At 37.2% G+C, this 25,485-nt stretch overlaps 1 protein-coding gene across 1 annotated transcript in view; it reads right to left on the reverse strand.

The window, feature by feature from the left end:
• Positions 1 to 4,630: 4,630 nt before the first annotated feature.
• Positions 4,631 to 25,485, reverse strand: part of ARHGAP20 (Rho GTPase activating protein 20) — a 158,995-nt gene continuing 138,140 nt past the window's right edge. Inside the window, exons 11-15 of the mRNA XM_051986945.1 lie at positions 24,680 to 24,841; positions 14,196 to 14,305; positions 12,155 to 12,344; positions 10,671 to 10,779; positions 4,631 to 9,613 (exon numbers count right to left, since the gene is read on the reverse strand). Coding sequence (XP_051842905.1) covers positions 7,761 to 9,613; positions 10,671 to 10,779; positions 12,155 to 12,344; positions 14,196 to 14,305; positions 24,680 to 24,841 — 2,424 coding nt within the window. The 3' untranslated portion in view covers positions 4,631 to 7,760. The remainder of the gene's footprint in view (positions 9,614 to 10,670; positions 10,780 to 12,154; positions 12,345 to 14,195; positions 14,306 to 24,679; positions 24,842 to 25,485) is intronic.

The raw sequence follows: 25,485 nt of genomic DNA on the forward strand, positions 1-25,485 counted from the left end.
ATTTTTCAATTATGTTCCACTCTTTGTGGCCCTATTTAGAATTTTGTTGGTAAAAATACTGCAGTCATTTTTGGTATTTTCTTCTACAGATGATTTTATAGAGGAGGAAACTGAGGCAACTAAGGTTAAGTGACTTACCCAGGATCACATAGCCAGTAAATCCAGATTTGAACTCAGAAAGAGGAGTCTTCTGGACTCCAGTTTTGGAACTCTATCCAGTAAATGACATAGCTACCCCAAATTCTAGACTACTGTATTCTAAAATCAATTCTAGATTGAGACAATTAGTATTTAAATCATAATAAATGTTCTCGAAGCCCAATTTGTAATGATATGGCTTCTTTAACTATTATAAAAATCTTAAGTATGTGTCAATAAATTAAATAGCTTATAAAAGTAGATTTGAGACCTCTAGAAAGCTTATATTTGCTCCACATCAGATTCTATTGGTTATTTCCATCAGAGTCCTGCGGGCAGCCAGTACAGCTTATCCTTGCTTCTCTTTTGAACTTCAAAATTCTCTCTTTTCACATTATGGCTTTGAGCCTCCTGTGCATCCTATTATACATGTGAAGCTATGTCAAATTGAGGCTCAACGCACCCCACTGTATTTGTGAAAACTGAAAATAATACATGAAAGTTTACACTGTGTATATATATATATATGTCAGGAAACCCATACTTGGCCTAGGGAGGAAAGTACACCAAGTACTTTCTCTTTGAGAGAGTAACTGAGATTCCACTGTTCTCAGAGATACTGTATTCAAAAGGAGAAAGCTAAGAAACTTACTTTTTTATGAAGACTTATCTCTGGAATTGTGAAACAGTATTCATTGGGTTTATCTGTGCTATGTTTGTGAAGGGATTTATACTGAAATGTTTACAAAACTATCCCTCCTAATTCATTAATAAATGACAGATTTAGGAAAAGATGAGTTAAAATCTTGTTTAAAAAATGCTAATACATAGACTGGAGACATCAATACAAATATACAAAGAACTTAGTTTCTTTGAGACAGTCAAAAATGTATTAGCAACACATTACATATATTCAGTGCCTTTCAATTCAATCTTCCACAAGATGAAAAGGAAAAAATCAGTTTCTATAAGCAAATTATTTCATAAATTTATAATATGTAATAAAGTGCCTTTTAAAAGTTGCCCCCCTTCAAATCAAAATGCCACATTGGCAAATCTATCACAGCTGAAGGAGGCAACTTATATTGGATGAGAAGGAAAGAAAGGGAATAAGCATTTATATATCACAAAGTACTCTGCAAATATTATCTCATTTGATCCTCATAACAATGCTGTGATAGTTGAGGAAACTGAGGCAGGCAGAGATTAAGTGACTTGCCCAGTCACACAGAAAGTCCAGATTTAAACTCACAGGCCCAAGATGGCATTAGCTCTATAGGGCAGTGGTGTCACAGTGGAAAAAACCCTGACTGGAATGCAAGATTAAGTTCAAACTGGGGCTCTGACACGAGACACTCAACAATGAGATTACTTTCTGAATGTCAGCTTCCTCTTGTGGAAAATGGAGTTGTTTATACTACTCAGGCCTGTTTGTGAGATCCAAATAGAACAAAATTATGTAAAATCTTATATGTGAACCATTGGTATGGTTGTAATATAAAAATGACATTATATTAGTAGCCGTTACCAACTATCTTAAAGAGATATCATTCATCTTAAATTTGGGCATTCAGAATGCCTTCAAAGTGATTTTTTCCCCATCTTACTTTGTTGTTCAGAGGGAGCTAAGTAGAACAGTGGAGCACTGGGCTGGAATCAGGAAGGTTTAGATTTAAATCCTATTACAGAAATCATTTCATCTGTCTGCCTCAGTTTCCTTAACCTGAGTGCCAGAATTACATTGTGAGGATCAAAAGAGATAACATTTTAAAAAGTGCTTAGCACAGTTCCTGGCACATAGTAGATACTGTAAATGCTTATTTCCTTTTACTTCCCTCCGAATGTCTCTGTGGCAGTTTAGCTAAGCCCACTATGAGTGTGCTTACTTCGAGTTGCTCAGTCAAAAAAAGGGAGAGGGGGAACAGTTTAAAAAAAAAGGGAGAGGAAGGAGCTAGCATAGAAAGACAGTTTGGGGTCAGAACCTGGGTTCCAGTCCCATTTCCAACAGAGTAGTGTGACCTTTCATTTAACCTCTTTGTACCTAAGGCAAAATTTCTAAGAGCATAAATGGAAGAGAACTTGCAGCACTGCATTTGTATCACAATTCTATTCTCCCCTTCCTCCAAAAAAGGAATGGGCTCTTTCGGAAGGGAGTTACTATCAATGGAGGGATCTAAGCAGATAATGGGAAAGCCCTTGCTGGGAATGCTATTGAGTAGGTTTCTTATTCTTATAGATTTCACAACAAGGAAAAGAAAAAAAATTATTTTTATTTTCGTTTAACCTCTAAAGTGAAAGCATTCTCTTCACTTATGGCTATAGGCAACAAACCACAATAGGATTAGCAATCTCTATGACTTTGTTACCAATAGAAATCAGTTATTTTCCTATTACAATACAGTTGTTGCAGATATCTAGAAATATCTTTTACCCTTATTAACCCTACTTGAAAAATATAGTTATTAGATCTACCATTAGATACATGACTATATTGCAAATGTTTTAGAATATTTTGATAACTATTTTAAATTCTGAGAAGGGTCCATAGGCTTCCACTGAACTATCTAGTCTCTCTCCCTTCCTCTCTGTCACATACCCATACATTCACACACACACTCACAGAATATTCCCCAATGGAGGTTAAAAGTCCCTGGCGTAGGGGAAATTAATGTTTTTGCTAAGGGTTTGAACTAGGTGAACTCTAAGGTCCATCTGTGTTTGAGATTACAGTGCAATAGGTGGTAAGTACAATAGCTAGTGTAGGACTTGGAGTAGGGAAGACCATATTCAAATCCCACAAATTACTTAAACTTTGCTTCTATTTCATCTGTAAAATGGGGGCAAGAATAGCACCTACCACACAGAGTTATGAGGAGCAAATGAATAAATATATGTAAGGTACTTTGCAGACCTTCAAGTTCTATATTAATGCTAGTAAATAATATTATACAAATGGACACATAGTAAATGACAAATACTGATGTCTCTGGTATGAAACTGCAGAAAATGCTGCATTTCAGTCAGACTGGCTGAGATTTACCCAAGCAATTTTCATGCTCATAAACCCTGGGCAGTTTGCTCAACTGATAGAGGAGGGCTCAGAATGTATCAGATTTGAGCAATGTGATGAAAATGCTATTCCAGCAAAAATAAAAACTTCTTGTCTTTAAAATGTAACTTCTTTGCTACAAATTGAAAATTAAAAAAAAATACACAAAACATTAAAAAAAAACCCTCCTGCCACAAGTCTGCTTTGGAGATATATCTCAGATTATGACCCAAATTCTTAGAATTTTACAATTGGAAGAACCTTGGAAATTCTGGGACATGGCTCCATGCCTTTCTCATGTTCTCTAAATTTCCACCAATAGTAAACAGAAAATTGAGCACAATCTCTAAACAAATTGCAAAAAGCAAGGTTATTTCCCAGAGACTATTGCCACGTCTGATTGAATTTGCTTTCAAATGATTTCTCTACTATGATCCCTTTTCTCCTCTGAATGCTACCATTCTGGTACAAGTCCTTACCACTTCACTCCTGAACTAGTGCAGAAGCCTTTAGGTTAGTGTCTCCACCTCAAGCTTCTCTCCCCTCTAGCTAACAAAGCTACCCTCTCCCAGGAGCATGGCCCATTTAATAAACTCCAGTGGCTACCTATGACTTCCAGGATCAAATGTAAAATCCTTTGGCTTATAAAGTCCTTCACAACTGGTAGCTTCCCACCTTTCCAGCATTCTTACAGCTTTAATCTTCTCTGTATATCACAAAATGGTAACTAACATTGACTCCTTTGCTATTTCTTGAACTACAATGCATCTCCCCACTGCATTTCTACTGGCTATTTCCCCATTTAAAATGCATTCTTCTGGGGCAGCTAGTTGGTGCAGTGGATAGAGCATCAGCCCAGAAATTCAAATTTGGCCTCACTTAATACTCCTAGCTGTGTGACTTGGACAAGTAAACTTAACCCTAATAACCTCAGCAAAAAATAAAAACAGAATACTCTCTCCACTACTTCTCTGACCTCCTTGAAGTCTCGGCTAAAATCCTACCTTCAGCAAGAAGTCTTTTCCAATCCCTCCCAGTGTTAATGTCTTTCTTCTGACATTACCTTGAGCTCTTTAGTCCAAATTTTAGCTTATCAGGGACTAATCACCTTTTCTAATGCTGCTGAAATGAATGTAACTTCCTTCTTAGAACACTACTTCCTCTTTTGTGGAAGTGGAATTAATGATTTTAGGTGGCATAGGTAGGGTAATGTATAAATTACCTCCAATTTACCCTGTAAATCTCTGATTTGTACAGTTTACACATTATTTACAAGTCCTCCCCTTCCCACTAGGATGTGGGCTTCTGTAAAGATGGGGATATTTTTGCCTTTCACTGTATGTCCAATGCTTAGCACAGTACCCTGTGCTGTTTGTTTCTTATTACTATTTAGAATTTAAGTAAGCACTTAATAAATGCTTGTTAACTGACTGATTGGCTGTCTTTGACTTTGGAGAACGTTTTTATTTTAATATACATCATGGACTTCATACACATCTATCATCAGTGCCTTTACAATCAGACAATTTTAAAAGTTAGCAGCAGTTTCTGCAAGTACAAAAATACACATTTATTCCATAACATATAGTAGTAAAATTTATCAAGATATATTATACAAACTCAAAGCATCTTAGATAAAGCGTCAGTTTAATATATTATAAGATGACAGTATAGTAAAATGACGTGTGTTCTGCCTGCAAATCATACAATAGGACACTTTACAGCCATATTAACAAATTATTCACATTTAAACATCAAGAGAATAGCTAAGGGAGCACAACAGATGATTTCTACCCAGTAGGAATGGTTAGTGATGAGACTTGGTTATAGGAACAGTATTTCCTTCTATAGTTTAAATTGGGTTGTTGGATTTCTTTTTTTCTGTTATGAAATAATTGGAATTGGAATTATGAAATAAATGGAAAAGATTAAAACTGTGGAACCAAAATTTTTATAAACAGAGAGCAATTTCTTTTCAAGAGGATATTACAAGCCACAATCACAACATTTCCATCCACAGCTTTGACAGCAGCATTTCCTTATGTCAATAGAAGCCTCTAGTAATTTCACAGATATCCTAATAACTACACCACAAGAGACACACACACAGACACTTAAGAGGCTTAATATAAGTGGTCCTAGGGCAGAATTGGCATCCTATCTTTGACTGAAATGGCCAGTGAATGGGATCTTTCCAAGTTTGAAGAAGTCAACTTTGGAAATTATGCTTATTGATGGCAGGGAATCAAGGTTTTGTGGGCAATGACATGGTCACATACTTTAAGTAGAAAAGCAGGAGGGAAGAGGGAAGAGATTCTTTCTTTACTTGTAATCCCTATCCTGGCATAGAACATTTGGCTGTATATTAACAAATTTGCTCAATGAAATGAACAGAAGTAAGTAGCACTTACAGCTGATAAATAGTAAAGGACTTTTGTTGTCTTGAAGAAAACTATTCTGCCATTAAAAAATGCTGTCTGGGTAAGAGAATATGTCTGATAGCAAATAACAGAAGAGGTGCTTGCTTTGAGAATTTTCCAGTAACTGGATGGAGGAAGATCATGGAAAATGGCAGTTCTTGGCAAAGGTTCATTTGCTGGTGGAACAAAGTGACAAAAAAAAAGTTCAGGGCAATTTTTCATGGATAGGGATTGAAATGTGCCTGACCAGAGAGGCTGTCAGTGGAAAGGACACATTAAGTTGAAGAGTTGAACCTTGTAGAAAATTAAAGAAGTGCTTCCATTTTAGATTCTGAGTTTCAAAGGGTAAAAAATTTGGGGGGAGTAAAGATTCATATTGAATAACAAAACTAGGTATTGGGGTTGCCAGCTGAGGAAAATTGCACTTGATTATTCTGGGGGAAGTCATGTCCCAAAATGCAGTGGTGAGCTAGGTTAAAAATAATGAAGACCCAAATTTTCACTTTCCATAAATTTGAGGTGGTCAGGATGCAGAAAAAGTCTTGGCAATCAGAAAGGCAGACACACAATGAGACTATCTGAAAACAGGATGTGTCTTTCTTTCCATTACCTATGTAGGTGTTTGTCCTATTTCCTCTAACCTTCTCATCTTTGCTTTCAGTATCCCCAGACATCCCTAAAAGCAGCAATTGGAATGTGACAGCTCTTTTAGAGCAAAGGCTTTGGACAATTTGGGAAGAGAGATGGCAGAATTACAAGGAACAACAACTTCAGCACTCTGAACAAACAAGACCATGTGTGCAAGATGAGCAGGATCTCAGCCATACATCAGCCTTAGGTATTGGTTCAGCCAGACTCCATGAGTGGTATCACTTTTGAATTACAAAGGACAAGATACCCATTTGATTAAATAAATGTTGATCAGGAACCTACTATGTGCAAGTCACTATCCTTGCTGAGAACCCTGGGAGGTTACAATGAAGACCCCATCCCTGTTCTTGAGGAACTGACAATTCAGGCACAGGGAGAAGTACATAGGACTCACTAGTACAGCATAGGATGGTATGAATAGCACAAGAGATTTAAACAAAGTGCTTTGTTGGGGAGATGGACACAAGGTCAGGAAGAAAGGAATTCTACTTGATAATCTGACTGAGGAAGAACCTATGGGAATTGATCTGTAACCATCTTCTTACAGCTCTGGCTGTTGGGGCCTCTGTGAATTATCAAAATACTCTTCTTCCAAATCTAACTTGCACAAAACCTGAGTGCAACCTGGAATTGTGTTTTCCATAAGAGAATAATGAAAGTGACTAAGAGGAGGAGAGCAGCAATAGTAAAAATAAGTAAAAACACGTTAACCAAATGGAAAATATTTTTAAAAAGTACTTTCACAGTAAATATCTTTACATCCTACATTTATGTACTTTTTGGGGGGATGTCATTTATATACATTTTTTTTCCCTTTCAAAGGGAAGGTGTGGGTTCAACACTTGGCTCTGTCATTTATTATCAATGTGACATGTTAAGTCTCACTTAACCTCTCTGGGCCTCTTTCTCATTTATAAAAAGAAATTTAACCAGGTAGAGAATTTCTTCTAGAGATGCTATGACTCCAACAGTCAAAGACAATGATTAGAGATCTTGGCTGTTACATATGTGGAACTATGCTTACTCCCTTGGATTTTCAATTTCAGCTGTCTCTGCACCCCTAATATAAACACCTCATTGAATAGGGATAATTTCTGGCTCCTGGTTCCCATCTGGCTTAATTTGCTGCTCCTTGATCTAAGTCTTGGGTTGCTGGTCACAAGATGTGAACTTAAGATTTCCTTCAACAGAGAATGTTTCTTCCTTTATCATCAGAATGCCCATAAATAGGAACCCAACTTACTGATTATAAAAGAGAAGAGCCACCCAAATACCTCAGAGACCCAATTTTAGAACCCAGAGGAAAAATACATTTCCTCTCCTTTACCCACAAGGGACTTTTAATGTATTTCAAAGAAAAACATTTTATTACACTAAAAGTAAACTATGGTTGTCCTTAGGCAACCTATAACATGCAACTAAATATAATTAAAGAATCTGCACCTATTATCTTTTAAGTTAATGAACCAGCCATTCCATTGTACATCACAGTCTTACTTTGGTTAAATGTTTTTGGTACTATGTCCCAGTTCATCCCTAAAAAAAGCCAGAAGAGTTTCTGGACTTTCATCATCAGAGGTTGAGTCATCTGTGCTTCCAATGGTCAAAGAACATCTGAGTGAGGGATTCTCAGGGGGTTGAGCACCAGAAGAACACTCCCTGTCATCCTCATCTTCCTTGGTTAGATTCATAAGGTAGGTAAGGCTGTTATCCACTCTAGTCAGCACAGTGTTATCCTGGTCCTCAGTGTTCTGGCATCCATAGGGATTACTACATTGGTCCTCAGTTTCGGCAGCATTGACTAAGTTGGAGTTTCTCAGGGGAGTATCCACTTGTCTCCCTTCAAGCAGAGTGGCTTCTGAGATTTGAAATGAAGGTGATGGCTGCTCCAATGCTCCTCTTATGGAATTTGTTTTCTTTTTCTCTTGGCTAGAGTCCTTTGTCTTCTTTTTGAGGGACCAGTTTTTCAAAGTAGCCACTCCGTTCCTTAACCACGTACCTGGCTGAAGAGTTAAAGACTGCATTTGAGAAGACCACTTTGCATTGTCTTTTTTAACACAAAGTGGGTGGCTGCTGGTCGATGCTGAGGAAGTGTCGAGTATCTCAGAAAAAGGACTGCTGAAGTCACGAGAGAGCTCCCCCTCTTTCCTTAGGGCTGAAAAAGTGCAATCAACTGGGGAAGAGTTTTCGGTCGGAATAAAGACAGAGTTCTCAGAAATCTGGGAAAAAGCGCTATCTTCGGAACTTACAGAAGAACCAGATGGCGATGTGCCTGGTGATGACAAACTAGAAAAACTAGTTCTTGAGCAAATGTTTAACCGTGGTGGAATAACAGGTGACATCTTTTCTTCATTTTGGTTTGAAGTATTACTCTTACCCACTTCGATTCCCATAATCAAACTCTGATTAATCAGTTTTTGACCTTCTACTTGCAAAGACTGGTGGCGTTTGAGATAATCATCATCTCCGAGACAGAAGCTAACATCACAGCTTGTCTTTTCTATGTTCTTTGGAGAAACCCCACTGGCATAGGTGAGCTTGCAGCCTAGGTAGTCTATATTTGGCTCTGAGCAGCGCCTGTGCTTTTGCAGACTTTTGAGTCCAAGTACGGTGTTTGAGTGATCAGGTCCAAGGGTTTGGCTCTTAGAATGATCCAGCAAGGAACTATTACTATAGGATGCCAATGAAATAGTCACAGGTTTGGATTTGAAGGGAAGTTTCACTGGAGTACCTTCATGACTAAAAAAACCTTTTTTCTTAATGTTTTGGTTTGTGGAATTTTTCTTCTCCACTTTAGTTGGAGTGACTGAACTAAACCCTCCTTGTGAGGGGTGGGATTGCTTAGGACCCTCTTCATCTCGATGGGAGATAATAGCATCACAACTAGACTTGCGGAGCTTCTTCTGATAGAACTCCCTGAGAGAGATGAATTTGGAATCCAAATAGTCTATAGTGGGCTCGGAACAGCGCCTGCGTCTCCTCCAGTTTTTCAGTGCTTCTGCCGCTGTGGACAGGTAACCAAGTGTGTTTCTGCCAGCTGAAACATTCTTGGAACAGTCTTGTTCTGAAACCTTAGTGGAGGATGCCACTGGAATGCTCAGTGGCTTGGATCTAGAATGTTGCTTCTGTGGGATTTCTTCATTTTTAGGCTGGTCCAAGTCAAAATCACTCAGAGTTAAAATGCCTTCTGATTCAGTTTGATCCAAATCACAGTCGCTCAATGTTAAGACAGAATCCATGCTTCGGCTGCCGTGACCCATCTTTACCAGGTCACTGCAGGGAGCATCTATATCCTCATTCAGCTCATTTTCTAAGCTGTCGTAAGAAGAATCATTCATTTGGAGGCCAGACACACCTGACAAAGAATTAAAATTGAGTTAACTTAACAGCTCCATAGCAAGTATTTAATAAGTGTCTATCACAAAAATCACTGACAATAGTGCTCTCCTTTGGCAATCTTAAAAACAAACTAAAAAACATCTTCTTCCTGAATTTTTGTTTTCTGAAGCACTTTTCAAACTTTTCTTCAAAAGAAAAGGAGTAACATAACCATTCCCATTTTAGTTGAAGAACTAGGACTTTTTTTTGGTAGAACCACTTCTCCTAGTCTTATGTTTATTCAAGCTCTTGACTAAATGGGTTTCCTTCCCTCTAACAAGATTTTCTCAGTGTAATAAAGATTAGTCACAAAACAAAGAAAAAATAAAAACAGAAGGTGGCCCATACCAGAAGTATCCAGGTACTGCCTATGTCACTCCAATCTTTTGAAGGAAATGCTAATAGGGAGATATGGACAGCTAACCTTTATGGAGAAATGGTAATTAGGTAGGGGAGGGTAGGTAGGAATGTAGGGGAAATTATCCTGTAGTTTTATCTCAAGAAGGACTTTGGATTCTAGTTAAGACATTTCATTTTGCAGATGAAACCATGGTGCAAAAGAATGAATGAATCATTCAAAGTCACAGAGTAAATGAATGCATTATCCAAGACTAACAAAAAGCTAGGTCTATAGACTCATAATTCAATGCTTTTCCTGACATATCATGCTGCCTACCTACTTCTTTGCCAAAAGAAATGATAAACACTTCTTGCCATTCTTAGCTACTCTAGAGAAGGATTATGTTCTATACTTTTTTTTTTGTTTGTTTGTATAAATACTCCTGAACACCTTGCTAGGAACACAGCAGCTCCTTAGCTGGTGAACAAATTAGGGGGTCTTATGAAATGTTGGTAGGCCAGGCTTCCCCCCTAATATCATCCTAGATTCCTCTGTCATTCAATCTACTTTTTGGTCCTTTTGAAAGTCTCAGGGGCATTCCACTTTCAGCAACGTTCAATCCCTAATGGTGGTGGAGCAACTGACAGATATAAGGGTATTTTTAAGTAAAAAGCAATCCAAAGCTTCATAATACCTGGGATATTGTCTGGGTCACTGATTGAAATCTCTTTCAAGAGGCAAGTGATTTCTTCTCCAAATATCCTGCAGCAATTTTCAATTAGAAATTGTACAAGCAGAGAAACCTATAATAGAAAAAAACAAAAAAGAGATGGCATTTTTCATAGTTTTTGCTCCTTGTTTAACATATTCTTTCCCAATCTCACACAAATATAAAAGAGGACAGAAAAAATTTGCAAGTTGCTTATCAGTAGCTTTAGTATGGGGTGGAGACAAGAGGATTCAGGATGACTTTTTATTTTTAATCCTTAGACTTAAAACTCTGAAATTATAGACTTTCCATAAGATATACTCTTAGTGCCTTAGTATCTATACCTCTCAAATTGAGGTAAGTAATGTACTTTAGGAAAGCAGAAATGAGTTCATTTCTTATTAGTTTGTAAGATACCAAGCAGATAAAAATCATTTTAATTCACTTTAATACCAGAGAGAATGCGAAATCACAAACCCATGAAGGAATAACCTTCGTAGTTTGTTTGAAAGGGGTAGAGATAGTTGGAGGCTACCTTTCTTACCTGTGTAACAGACACCCACGGAGAGGTGAGGGGGTGTGTGTGTGTATGTGTGTGTATGTGTGTGTGTGTCTGTCTGTCTATCTTTAGCTCTGATCCTATGGGCTCTCTGTCTATCTCTGTATGTATGTCTATATAGATATGTGTATATACATTTCTGTCTATCTGTCTACCTATCTATTTACCTACCTATCTATCTCTCTATCACTCTGGCCCATGGGCTGTCTCTCTGTATATATGTGTACATAGATATATGTGTAAATATGTGTGTGTCTCTATCTATTTATGGCCACCACTGTGGAGACTCTGTCTGTTTGTGTAATACTTCCTTTTGGTATGCCTTTGGATTATTTCTCAGCTTATACATGGCTAGGATATTTAGGAGAACATCTAGAAAAAGCAACTGAGTAACTGAGTTTGTTAACAATGCCATTTGAAAACAACTTAAGACCTACATCCTCTGTAAGAGGCTTTTCCTGATTCTCTGGCTGCTAGTTGCGCTACTTCTTCCTCCAAATGACAATATATCTGTATTTTGCACATACTTATGTATATATGTCTTCCCTTACAGGATGTAAATTCCTCAAGGACAAGAACTGCTTTGTTTTTATCCTGGCATCTCCAGCACCAAGTACAATGATGAATGTTGAAAGGCAACATAGGAGTCTTTTCTCTCCACAGTTCAGGTGCTATTCTACCCCCTGAGCTCGAAGGGGAGAAATGACCCCACTGCTATCTATTCGACTTCTTCACAACCCTCCTGTTAAAGGCTGGGATGAAAAACACTCCAGATTAAACTCTATCTGGATAAATTACACCATGCAAGTGACTAGATCTATGTATATCCCATATCTTTAAAAACTGATGCTCAGATTTAAAACACTGGAAGTGTCCTTAGATGCTTGGGGGAAAATTAAACTCAAGGTACCTTTTTAGTGACCTCACCCTCCAGCTCAGGACTAACAGATGGTGGAGGACAAAGAATGCTGGGAGCAATGCACACTGCCAGATTAAAAGCTGTCATTTGATTGAATGCAGATTGTTGCTCGATGCTGTGCAACATTCCAAATAGATATCGCAGGAGAAGGAGATTGGCTCTAGGAAGCTGGTTTATTAGCCTAAAAATTGGAGGAGGAAAAAAGGTGTTCTTATAAAAAATCTTTTGGTTTATGAACTTGCTTAAAAAAAAAGTAAAAGAGAACAGTGTTTTTTCATATGCTATATTCACAGCCCAATCAAAGTGCAAAAGAATGCAGAAATGTCTGTTGTAAAAATACACGGCTTGAAATATTTTTTGAAACCAGTACAATGTAGCTTAACTGAGATAAATTTTATTCACAACTGAATTTTTACACACAGAAACACACACACACATACATACACACACATACTCTCCACCACTACCAGACCTGTAACATTCCAGAATAGAGTGAGACAAAAAGTTCACGAAAGCTTAGTGATGAAATTCAACAGCAATTAAGTTTAATGTGTTACTTCATTTCCAAGGGAGCAATACTGGAATGCTATCTATGAGTGAGAGCCAACCTTTGCCAGTTAATACTCCTAGGGTTATCCAAAGAATTTATTCTTTACTTTCTCCAACTTCTACATTCTGCCTGGAAAAAAGTCATTTCCCTTCCTTGCTCCACTTTCTCATGAGAGTTTGTTCCTCTACTAGTTGCTGGGTCTTTAATTGAACTTCATATTCTGGTTAGGAAATTGCAATCCAGCTTCCCAGAAAGAACTCCGAATCCTTATTAACATGTAAGTTGTAAATCAAATTGGACCACGACCAACCTGTTTATTTGGAACAGCTTTCGGAACTAGTAACATCATTAGGGCCAGGGTCGGGATGGGGAAGCAGGAAATGCAGAAGTCCTTGATGACATGTCTTTATTTCTAAAGGAATGCTGACACCTTTGTGATCAAACTTAATCAATGTGCTTAAATACATTTATATGCCTATGGAAGGCATTGGCTCTGTAATATATGGTGGTCTACATTTTCAGTCTTCTTACACTTTATATACCTCTGCCCTTAGGATTCAGTGATATGAGTTTCCTTACTGTTTCTCCTACTTTCCAACTCCAAGTATTTTTTTTAAATTATATTTTATCCCTCTCTTACATGCTAAAACATTTTTAAAAAAGTTTTGAGTTCCAAATGTTACATCTCTCTCTTTTCCCTTTCCTGTCCCGAAGTTGGTAAGCAGTCTGTCTCATGCCATAGTTTTGAGTGATTTTTGGTCTTTCCCCAGCTTTAGACTTCTTCCCACCCTAAATTCTATGTCTTTTCCTTTTCCCGACATTGGCTTCTGTTCTAAAGCAGGGAATTTCTAGAAATGACAGTGGATAGGGATCACATTTTGAAAACGACTGAGAAAAGCAATTGTACTGAGCAGATGTATCTAAATAGCACACAATGTGATGCAAATATAATAGTGATCCCTGTAGATGTTTCACACCACCGAAAAAAGCATGCTTTGGGAAAAAATGTCAGGATGACTTCTTCCTGCACACCAGCACAGTGGCTGATATAAGTGGACCAGTCTTGCCAGGATTTTCCCCTTGGATGGAGAATTTCTGGTGGTTAATTACCCTAAGATTCATCATTTTCCTGTCGTCTGGGGCCAAAGACAAAAGTTGTCAGCTGACAAAGCCAGTTCCATCTGATTGGGAGATGTGTGCTTTATTTATATCAAAAGCCAAGAGAACAGGACATCTACATTATTGATAGCCTTATAGATTTTAGTTACATATGTGATGTCTGTTTCTGATTCAAATACCTAGAGGCTTTTTCATGGTCCTGTGTCCCAGATCAACAACAGTAATAGTGGCATCTTTCAATCTATTTTTAAATGGCTTCCCAAGTATTTGAAGAAGTCTACTCTCTTTTAGCAGACAAGACCACATTCCCATTCCTGGAGTCTGCTTTATTTAAGTGTATTTTTTGAATAATGACCCAAGTACCTCTGAACTGCATTTATCTTCTCTTCATCATTTCCTTGATCCATAATGGAGACCCACTGGTCAAAGAGATCAGATAAAAAAATACTTTCTGGAATGTTTCGAAGAAAATCCTTTATTAAAGAAAAGGGAAAAAAAAATACTTTTAAGCATCATGTTTATGAGAGAGTACATACACATAATGATAAAAGCTCAGTGCACATATTACCTCTCCTATTTCCTTCTTTTTCTTAATCACCCTAAACTCAAATTAGACAATTAGATTTCAGGTCTTTGCCATGACTGATGTGAACCCGTGAGTCTGTGTTCTCATTTCAGTTTTTTCCCCCAGATGGAAGATATAATTATGATTTGACTTATTATCTGGAAGAGGAAAAAGTACCACAGGTTTGTAGGAAATCTTACTAAAAATTGGCTGATTGTATCTTAAAAGATTTTTACCATGACTATTCGTTTGCAAGTCTATTTATTTATACTATCGTCTTATTTTCCTCAACAGAAGCAATATACATACTACACATATATCGACTTCCTTATCCTTTCATTATTAAATAAGAGATTAAAACAATTCAATTTTTGTTACTTTGTCAGGATGCTCTGAACACTATAGACCCAAATACTTGTGATGACAGGTGCTAAGTAAAATCACAATATGAAGCTTACTGCTGGATTTGAATTAAGTCCTCTCTGGAGTGAACAACTTAGAGAATTAATTCTATTTTCTTTTTTTTTTTAAAGAGCACAAAAGATTGGCTCTGAAGGAGGATATATTTAATACACAGACACAGACACACACTCACAGTGTGCACAGTGTGTGCCCACAAGTTTCCTATTGAATGTTTTCTAGATTGTTACAGTCTTCTGCTTCACAACTCCCAGAACCTGAACAGACACATCTCTCAAAATCAGAAGAAAATGGAGGGAATTATCAAGCTTAGAATTGAGCAGATCCATGAAAGGAACTAAATGTACTTCAGGGCACTTGGGCACAGATGAGGACAATGGAAGTACTGGTTAACTAAAGGGGTGGCCTGGAATATTTACAACACTTCATAAAGTTAAGGTGGTGAGGAAAAACACTTACTCAGGCCTATTAATTTATGATACTTAAACTATCCAGTGCTAGCCTGAGGAATAGCTGTTACATTGCTTTGTTAGGCTATAAACCAGACTACCACTGTCAAGGGTGTCATAGAATACTGTGCACACCTTTCTTTGCTTCCATCCAAAAGTGATTAAGTAGCCTGATACTTTTTTCCCCTAATAATGATGATCTCAAGAAAAACCACTGGGGCTTTACTGTATCCATGGCCTAGTAGGAAGAAGGGATGGTTTACAGCAGAAGTGTCAAACACACAACTTGCAAAGCTCCTCACAGCATTTCCAAGTGCAGCCCAAATTATATTAAAATATAATTGAGAAATAGTTAACAAAACAAATGAAATACAGCAAGATATACATCATGTTAATATGTAGTTTTCTAAGTCAATATGCAAACTGTAGGGATCCTTATGTATGGCTTAATGGCCTTTGTTTAAATTTGAGTTTGACACATGTTTTTTAGCACCCATGAGGTCTTCTTGGTATTCTTTCCAATCTGTCTGGGACCCTTTCTATTCATGCTTGTCAGATCAGGGGTGTCTAAGTTCCCTGACACTCTAAAAAAAGGAGGAAGAGATGGATTTAAGTGTAGAAGTGGTCATCATCTGTCCATAATATCTACTGTTTTCTTTTGCAGTACTTCCACTCCTTGGTATTGAAATCAGTTCAGTAAATATTAGTCCTTGCTTATTTGGACTTTATCCTGCAGTAAAATCTGGCTGGCTATACTTATGACTTACTCTTTTTGATTGGAATATGGATTTCTTTTCCCCAGATTAGTTCTTTCTCTCCTACTTTTAGTGCTTTTAGTGTTCTCTATGTGCTAACTGGTTTGTTCACCATTCATAAAGTTGGACTTGCTAGTTACTGGCCTATATGTTCACATGGATGCTGAAACATTAGACCCTTCAGAAATGTGATGGGGTGTTGGAGCATAAGAATGGAACATCACCATTTCTAAAGGGGCCGGTCATTAGGGTCTCTGAGAATGAGCCCATCATCAAACATTAGTTTTTAGGCTGTTTTTTCACTTCCGTACCAAATTACTATTTTCTGATTCGAGGCTAATGAGCTTGAGTGGCTAGATCATGGATCAAAAAAGGTATTAAATGTAAAGTGCTTTGTCAACTTTAACACACTTTACACATATCAATTCTTTTTCTTATAGTCTTGATGTACCTGGCAGACCAAGACCTACACAGAACCATATCTATAAAAGTGTTCTCCCTACATTTCTGAAGTTCATTTAAATTTATTTTGCATATAGTTTTTATTTACTTTTCTGTGTAAAGGACATTGCTCTCTTCTCCCCAATCCCTAAACAGACTTTATGTTCCTCAAGAATACACATTTTTGACTTTATAGGTTCAGAGGCTAGCATTGGGCTTTGCATCTAGTAGACTCTTAAATGAATGTTTGTTGAGAAGTACTGAATTAACCAACTATTTCATGGCCAAAGATCATGCTCAAGAATGGTTAACCACCACTATAAAAAGACGTGCTCTTGATTACAGGATGAAGCTAAGGGAAGAAGAGTCTTTGTAAGTGAGTGGGAGTTAATCCCCTGCAGATAAGTTACCTAAAAAGAAATGCCAACCTGAAGTACATATCTTACTGTGAGTTGTGTTATAGAGTAGAGGCAGCATAGGACAGGGGAAAGTGCTTGGAATCTGAGGACCTGGGTTAAATCTTGCCCATGCTACTTAGATGATTTTGAACAAATCACAATCTCTCTAGGTCTCAGGATTCTTAAACTATAAAATGAGGGGCCAGACTAGAACTTTTAATTCTAAATATATTAGTATTTTATCTTTGTATGGATAGGGAAATCTATTTTTAGTTAATGTAGTGACAAGGACAAGGCAGCACTTGTACTAGCTATATTACAATCAGATCTCTCATTAGGAGGAATTTTAAGTTACTCAGACTCATTGGTAGAAGCAGGGAGAGGGTACAAATTATGACATGAAATTCCCAACAGTAACAGACTACTTTGTAGTTTAATAAGTTGATTGTTTTTGGAAACAGGGACATAGAAAGGCAATGGTGAACCCAAACCAACAGATGTGTGGGTAAAAAGCCAAAACTCCCTACAAAACTTCCTTAAATTTCATTCCATAGTTCTTTGATGAGAGCTATTCATGAGCAACAGGAAGTTTTAATTTTGCTAGCTAATTTAACCTTTTGGAAGAACCCAAAACTGGTTCTCATTGTAGAAGTGACATCCTTCCTCTGTTAAGTCCATCAGATTTTCATGATCACGCATTAATTGCTTTAAAAGTCACTTTTAGAAAAAGAAGCCAAACAAACAAACCCCACTAGAAAACTTTTACTTTGAATAAAGGGAACAGAAAGGGAATGACTCCCCGTTTTGAGTCACAGTGGAAAATATACTATGATCTGTCTTGAAGAAAAACACCATTAAACCTAAAACTTACACTTGAAAGATAATGATTTGTAACATCTCAATGAACTCTGGCACAGCTGGAATAACAAATTATGAAATTCAGCTGCCATCACAGCTGAGAAGAGGACCTGAAATCAAAGCCAAGGTTTCCTAGTGGGCATGTCCTGAATTATAATCCCTGAGCCACAGGATTCAGCTGAGTGCTTCCTCCTCTCCCAAAGCAAAGCCCAGGTCACCAGCAAAACTTTCAAGTTCACAGGAGAGCCCATGGCGGGAGGGATGAGGGTGGTGGATGTGAACTTTGGCTAGAAGGTTTAGTGAATCAAAGCCATGGGGTCTCAGATAACTCTTCCAAAAACAATTTGATGCCTTAAGCTTTTTTTTAAGTAAAGGCAATGCGAATGATATCTGAAGGGAGTACTTACAAACCACTTTTCACTTTTTATTTAAGGAGGGAAGGATAGGAAAAGGGATATGAAAATGAAAGATGTCTGTCTGTTTTTAAAAATACCAGAACCATGATTTCACTGATGTAGGAAACACTTACTATGTACAAATTTCCTCTAATAAAGCACATTAGATACTACTGTTTCTGCAACTCATCATTTTAGTAAAACTTTGAGTTTCAGTGACTTTCTCAGGGTCATACAACCCAGTAGATGTCATAAATGAGACCAGAACCCAGGGCTTCCTAATTCTCTGCCTTATTATGTCATGCTGCTCATAATAATGGTAGTAACAAGAACAACATAATATGACATAATCCATAAGCGTTTATTTAATATATGTTGGCTCTGTGGACTAAAAAGACAAAATGCTTATTGCTCTTTGCCCTCAAGGAGCTTACGTTTTGTCAGTAGATGTCACTTACATGCATGGTGATTTCTTGCTTGCAATGTGTGCACTCTAATGAAGGAATAATACATGTGTTACTACATACATTTTACAGATGAGGAACCTGAGGCTCAAAAACCTTACATGATTTTTCAAGGTCAAAGAGATACTATGCGGCAGAACCAGTATTCAAATGTATCCTAAATGCAAAGTGTGGTTCCCCTACCTTTTACATCCTCCTTTAACACACCATTTCCTCATTTCTAGAACTATATGAGTCGAGGGCATATTTTATGATCACTACATATGTGTTAGAGTAAGAAGGGACCTTATACATGATTAGCCCAATTACCTCAATTTATGGGTCAGAAAATTGAAGCTTAGTGAAAGTTAAGGGATTTGCCCAAATAGCAAGCAAAAGATCCAGGATTTGAACTCAACTCCAATCCAAATATTACAAATTCCCATCTGCTAGATAGACTGCATTTCAGGATAGGTAGTAATAATTACAGGAATAAATTTGGCATCAGGATTAGCCCTCTCTGAGCTTCAGTTTTACATTTGCAAAATGAAAAGAGAAACTGTGGTGTAGTGAAAAGAAAACTAGGTTTGAGTTCCCCATCTGGTGCTGGCTATTTATCTCACAATCTCCACCAATGGATAGAGTTCCCTTTACAGAGAAGTTCCCAGTACAAATGGACCAGAAATGAACTCAACATGTCCAAAACTGAACTTACTGTCCAGCCTCCCAACCTTCCTCTCTTCCTAATTTTCTTTTTAATGTAGAGGACACTTCTATATCTCTGTCATCCAGGCTTGAAACTTAGGTGTTTCAACTCTTTTTCTCATCTTTTACCCTACTACTATCCAAATCGGATTCCTATCCTATTATTTTCATAACCTTACTCCTCTTCACTTCGAATATTGCTAGCACCCTAGCTCGGGCCCTTATCTCCAAACATCTGATCTATTAAAATAACCTTCTGTTTCATCAAGTGTCTTCCTACTCCCCATCTACCCTCAGACTACCCAAAATGATATTCTTAAAGTGCAAATCCAAGTTTGTCACATAGATCTTCTCTCTTTTCAGTGAATTGCTATTAATTTCTAAAACCAAATATAAGCCCTTCATAACTTGATTCCTTCCTACTTTTTCCAGTCTTACGCATTATTCTTTTACATGTACTCTGTGACCCAGGGACAGAAGCTCGCTATTATACAACACACCCTATATCTCCAAATCTGGGCATTTTCAATGGTAGATTCCCCCATCCTTGAAATATTCTCTCTATGCTCATTTTTATTTCCTGGTTTTTCTGGTTTCCTTTGCATCTCAGTTAAAATCACAGATTCAGAAGCCTTTCCTAGTCTTCCTTGGAGGTAAGGCCTTTCGTCAGAGATTTTTCCAGTCCAACCTCTATACTGCTGTTTGTACACAGTTGTTTGCATGTTGTCTCCTTTTTTAGACAGTGAAGTCTTTGAGAGGCCAGATTTTTTTCTTTCTTTTTCTTTTCTTTTCTTTTCTTTTTTTTTTTTTTTTTTTTGCCTTTCTCTATCCCCAGGGCTTAACACAGAGCTTACACAAAGAATCAGCATTTAATAAATGCACGTTGCCTGACTTGACTGATCAGATAATTCTCTAATATTATAAATGTCAGAGCACATGCCAATTAGCACTGTTAAAGGGAGTTTCCTCACTAGGACTTTTTCACTTCAATAAAACCATAGACCTTCAGACTAACCCAGCCCCTACTCTCCCCCAAACTAAATTAGGATCAATCAGAGCTTAAGGGAACTTTATTGCTTGAGAGCCAGCCAAACTGGCTCTTTTACTTCTCACTGACTACATTCCATTTCTCATCTCCACACCTTTGCATTGGCCATTCTCCATGCTTGGAATGAACTTCCTCCTTAGCTAGTCCTTGAAGATACACCTCAGACACTAACTTTTGCATCAAGCCTTTGCTAATTTCCCACCCCAGCAGTCAGTGCTCTCTGTTCCTATACCTAGTATAGAACTTTGTTGTTGTTCGGTCATGTTCAGTCATTTCTGACTCTGTGACCCCATTTTCTTGGCAAAGATACTGGAGTTATCTTTCATTTCCTTCTCTAGTTCACTTTATACAAGTGAAGAAACAAATTGAGGCAAATAAGGTTAAGTGACTTCCTGAGGATCACAGTCTGAAGCCAGAAATGAAATGAAGAAAAAAGAAAATGACTCTTCCTAACTACAGGATTATCACTCTATCCATTGTGCTACCTACTTGCCCCATAGGTCATATACATATATATGATATTTATGCTGTGTCCATTTTTGTACATATTTATTATCTTCTCCAATAAAATGTTAAGCTCATTTTGAGTTAGGATCATTTTGTTCTTTGTACTTACACCTTCAGCACCTAGCACTATGCTTAGGTACATAGTAGGTACTTGGTTGGTTGACTGGCTCTTATACGACAAAAGTCCTATTTCTGAAACCTAATCAAGCATCACTTGATCCATCTATAACTATGTTCTTCTGCAATTTCTACTAGCAATTTAAAGGAATTAGACCCCACACAGAGTGAGCACAAAATGATTTTTCTAAGGTATTGGCCCAGACATTTTAATTAGGCATTTAATTAGTTGACTGGGGGTGGTGGTGGAGGTAGTGGTGAAAACAGTTATTTGCTATTGCTACAACCAGAACAAAAATCCATTGTGGGTCTTTCTCTGATTATTTACTATATACTACTGGTGTTTTTCTATTGTCTAGCCAGTCTGTTGATTTTTATGTTTTGTGAAATATAGTGACATTATACCAAGCCTACTGAAGTCAAGTCAATCAAAATTGATTTCATTTCTATTCCTTCTTTTCTCCAGTGGAACATTCACTGAATTTGTTGAGCTCTTGCCTTCATACACTAGGCTATGCTTTTATTGTGCTATGGGAACTAGGAGATTGAGGTAGAGGGATTGAGGGAGAGCCCTAAATAAAGCACCACTCGTCTCTTACATCTTTCACAAAAAGTGAAAAAAATATATAATAGAGTGTTTAGTTTTAGAAATCCCTTTTTTTTCTGTTGTGGCAGTGGTGCCTAAGAACAGAGTGCTTCTGATGATAACCTATATGGAACTCTCCAATTGGGTACTGCTTAGAATCAAAAGGACAGCTTTTGTCTTTTACAGAATGTACTGACCCATACACCCCAAGCTCCTTATTTATGTAGCACTTAATTCTGATTTTCCTACAGCATATAAAAGCCAAGTTGACATGTTAACAAGCTTCTCTCACTTCAATGGCATGAAGTGTTCTCCTCACTGCTGATATATTAAAGACTATCCCAGGGAGAAAGGGGTGGCAAGGGGCCAACACAAGGAGAGGCTTGGAGCAACCTGGAACAGACATTCTTACAGCTCAGTTGCTTCCCCAGGTTTATAATAACCCATAAAGTCAGTCCTCAACAGCTGAAATGCCGTTTAGCCAACACACTCCATGGGCTGACCTAAGCCTTATCTCTTTTTCATTGGTAACCTGGATGCTTTGGGAGGTGCCTGAACTTGCTGAGTTCTTTCAATTGTGTCTGACTCTCTGTGACCGCATTTGGAGTTTTCTTGGCAGAGATAATAGAATACTTTGCCATTTCCTTTTCTAGCTAACTTTTACAGGTGAGGAAACTGAGGCAGACAGGATTGAAAGACTTGTCCAGGGTCACAGAGCTAATAAATGTCTAAGACCAGATTTCAACTCAGAAAGTTGTCTTCCCAAACCCAGGCTCAGTACTCTATTCACTGACATCACAGAGCTGACCTAAGTACTGTCTGTTAGATCTGACCATCCCTGACCTTTACAAAAACACTTATATAACATCTTATGGTTACAAAGTCTTTTAGACAGACACAGTATCTCCTTAGATCCTCACAAACCTGGAAAGAGGGGTACTGGAATTGGACATACGTATATCTTTCAGGCTTTACTTTTTTTTTCAATGATCAAAATTTATTTTCTTTCCTTGTATACACTTTTACCTTTCTTGACTTTTATCAGCTGGATGCAGACTTGCTTTAATGGAAGAATGCAAGGGGCCCTATTGCACTCTTGAATGGTTTTTAAAGGCCAAGTCCATCAGCCCTTGCAATACTGTCATTTGTAACACTAAAAAGGCTATGGGATGAAGTCTCAAACTATACTGGGGGGACAGGAATATCTTGGTGGCTTATAACATTTCGTATTATCATCCTTAATATATTATCCATTAGTTTTACTTTCAGTCCTATCTTGAAATAGCAGGATTTCCCTGATACTATTATTATTTCCAAAACCTGATCTGGTCCAACTCAACTTGAGTGTGTTCAATTCTAGAACCTTTATTTAATACTTTATTACACAAATAATTCTTTATAAAGCTTAGTTTTAAGCTTTTTAGTACAATTTTTGGTTGATCAGGAACTAATTTTTTTCTAATGCTGCTAAAATGAATATAGCTGCCCTCTTACAATACTACTTCCTCATTTTTATAGAACTAATGAATAATTTTAGGTGGGATAGGTCTATATAGAAACTTGTAATTGATTAAATATCTCCAAAACACTGGTAAGATGCCATGAATTCTGGGCATATTGTAATTTGCAAGGAATATTAGGAAGCTCATACATTAGTTACTTGTTAAAGATAAGATAAAGGAAAAAAAGCAGATATAGAACAAGACTCAAATTGCATATTTTTTTTTTTTAGCATCACCCATGATACAGTTTTATAGGGAATAGATGAAACATATATATCTGTCACAGTCCATTTGCTAAGAAATGATGACTTGCACAGAAACTCACTTAATAAGATTAAAGTTATAAACTTGTGAAGAGAGAAATGAGTCAGAACTCCCCTAAAGCCTTTCCTAATCTCCTTTAAAAGCCAATGCCTTCCTCTTTTGTTGATTATCTCCAGTTATCTTTTATAATTTTGTTTTCACATACAATGTTTGCATGCTCTATAGTCCCCATTACATTGTACACTTCTTAAGAATAGGTACTGTATTTTGCTTTTTTGTATATCTCTATTACTTAGTATTGTGCTTAGTACAGAGTGCTTATTGATTATTTAATTCTGTATAATTCCATTCTTTCCTCTTTCCTGCTTTTCACTCATATTTCCTCAATGGAAATATAGAATTGCTGACATTCTAGGCCATAACTACTTCTGTGCAAGGTAAATTCTTGATTGGTGGTGTAGTGGCTACCTGGCTACTACTTCTTTCCCTTGAAACTCAATGTAAAGTAGCCATTGTCTAAATGCTGCATTCTAAGAGTGTGAAGAATTCTGAAGGAAGACATTTTTAGAAAAACAGACCAATTAATTTTACAATTATGTGACCTTATAGAAGATGTTAGTAAATGGAATGGGGATGAGTAAGAAAGGAATAGAATCTCAAAGACTGATAAACGTACATTAGATGAAGCCTTCTCTGGATTTTAATTTCATCTGTAATATATTAGAGGCCAGACTACATCATATTTAAGATTTCTTCCTGCTCTATTCTATGGGTTTATGACACTAGAAAATGGAAGCCTTCCTTGTGGCTCAAGTAATTCCCATTTCATCTTCACATTTTTTTTAACGTGAAGAAAAAAATGAAAAGAAAGAATTATACAAATAACTATGGTAGTGATAAGCATGCTATCTTTGAATAGTTTTATTATTTCAGAATTAAATTTTTTTTAATTTTAAAGAAATGCAAAAGTTAGGAATTTAATGTTTTGCCTTTATTGGGAAGTTGTGAGGCTATAGATAAGGATAGGTTTATTTTGGGGAGCTCATTCCTTATGTTTAAAAATGCATTTTAGATGTCTGGGGATGCTGTGGGGATAAGGGAGAGGGGAAGCACATTGAAGAGTAGGTGGTGTAGAGAGAAGTGCTATAGTATGTTAGGGAAGCTGTGCTCATGGAACCTGTAGGTGGAGGCTTTGAAAGTCTGTGGGTGCCAATTTCAATTATATTTGGGAAAAGCTTTTATTTATTTATTTTCTCAGAGAACATATATGAATTTAATAAAAGTTTCCTAATAAAAGGCCAAAAATATTCAAAATGAAGGAAGCCAGCTACATTGTGTGTGTTTATGCGTGCTAGAAACTCTGTAGAGCTTCTGGGGTAGAAACCTTTTCCTACCTTTAAGACGCATGCTGTCACAAAAATAGATTCAGTGTCTAAGTCCACCACAGTTCCTGAGTTAAGTCTTTCTTTCAGCTCTTTGCAGGATTTCATATTCCCAGAAAGTCTGAAAATACCTTTCGCGAGAGGTCCTTTTTGATTTAGACAAAAAAGCATGTCCTGTTGGTAGGGAAAAGAGAAAACCAGACAATCTTTCACACACATTGACAAGTGGGTATGTTTTGCACTTTCATACTTCACATGTTGATCGAAATAGGTGACCTTTAAATTGGGGGTCCTGATTCTTAAAACTTACATATCTTTCCATTTCTCAAATGTTTCATTCTTTCTGTCCTCTCAGTCAAAAACAACCCCCCCAACACACACCCATACCCCAAATAGATATGCTCCCATCTCTCCAATTTTTCAGCTTGTTTTTATGTATGATCTTCTCTTATTGGAAAGTAAACTTCTTGAGGACAGGGACTTTGTGCTTGTAACACTTATCGAATTCTCCTCGACTTGCCTCATCTTGAAAAACAGGTTCAAACCCCACCCTCTTCAACTTGATTTAATTACATTCCATCACAATCAGTTTTAAGTCCCCTCAACACTTGCAAATTCAGCATTACCAGGGAATTTATTGGCACTTGCTGTATATAGTTTTGTAAAGAATCAATTGGTTTCATGTATGTGCTATTTCTTTCTGTTTCTCTAGTGGTTAGCATATTATTGAGGACATATATACAGGCCTGAGAAACTTTTTGATTAACATTGATTTTCTAGAAATGGGGGTGCTACGTTCTGAAGAGAAGAGATAAGCC

This window comes from Antechinus flavipes, chromosome 3, assembly GCF_016432865.1.
Source record: "Antechinus flavipes isolate AdamAnt ecotype Samford, QLD, Australia chromosome 3, AdamAnt_v2, whole genome shotgun sequence".
Lineage (NCBI taxonomy): Eukaryota > Metazoa > Chordata > Mammalia > Dasyuromorphia > Dasyuridae > Antechinus > Antechinus flavipes.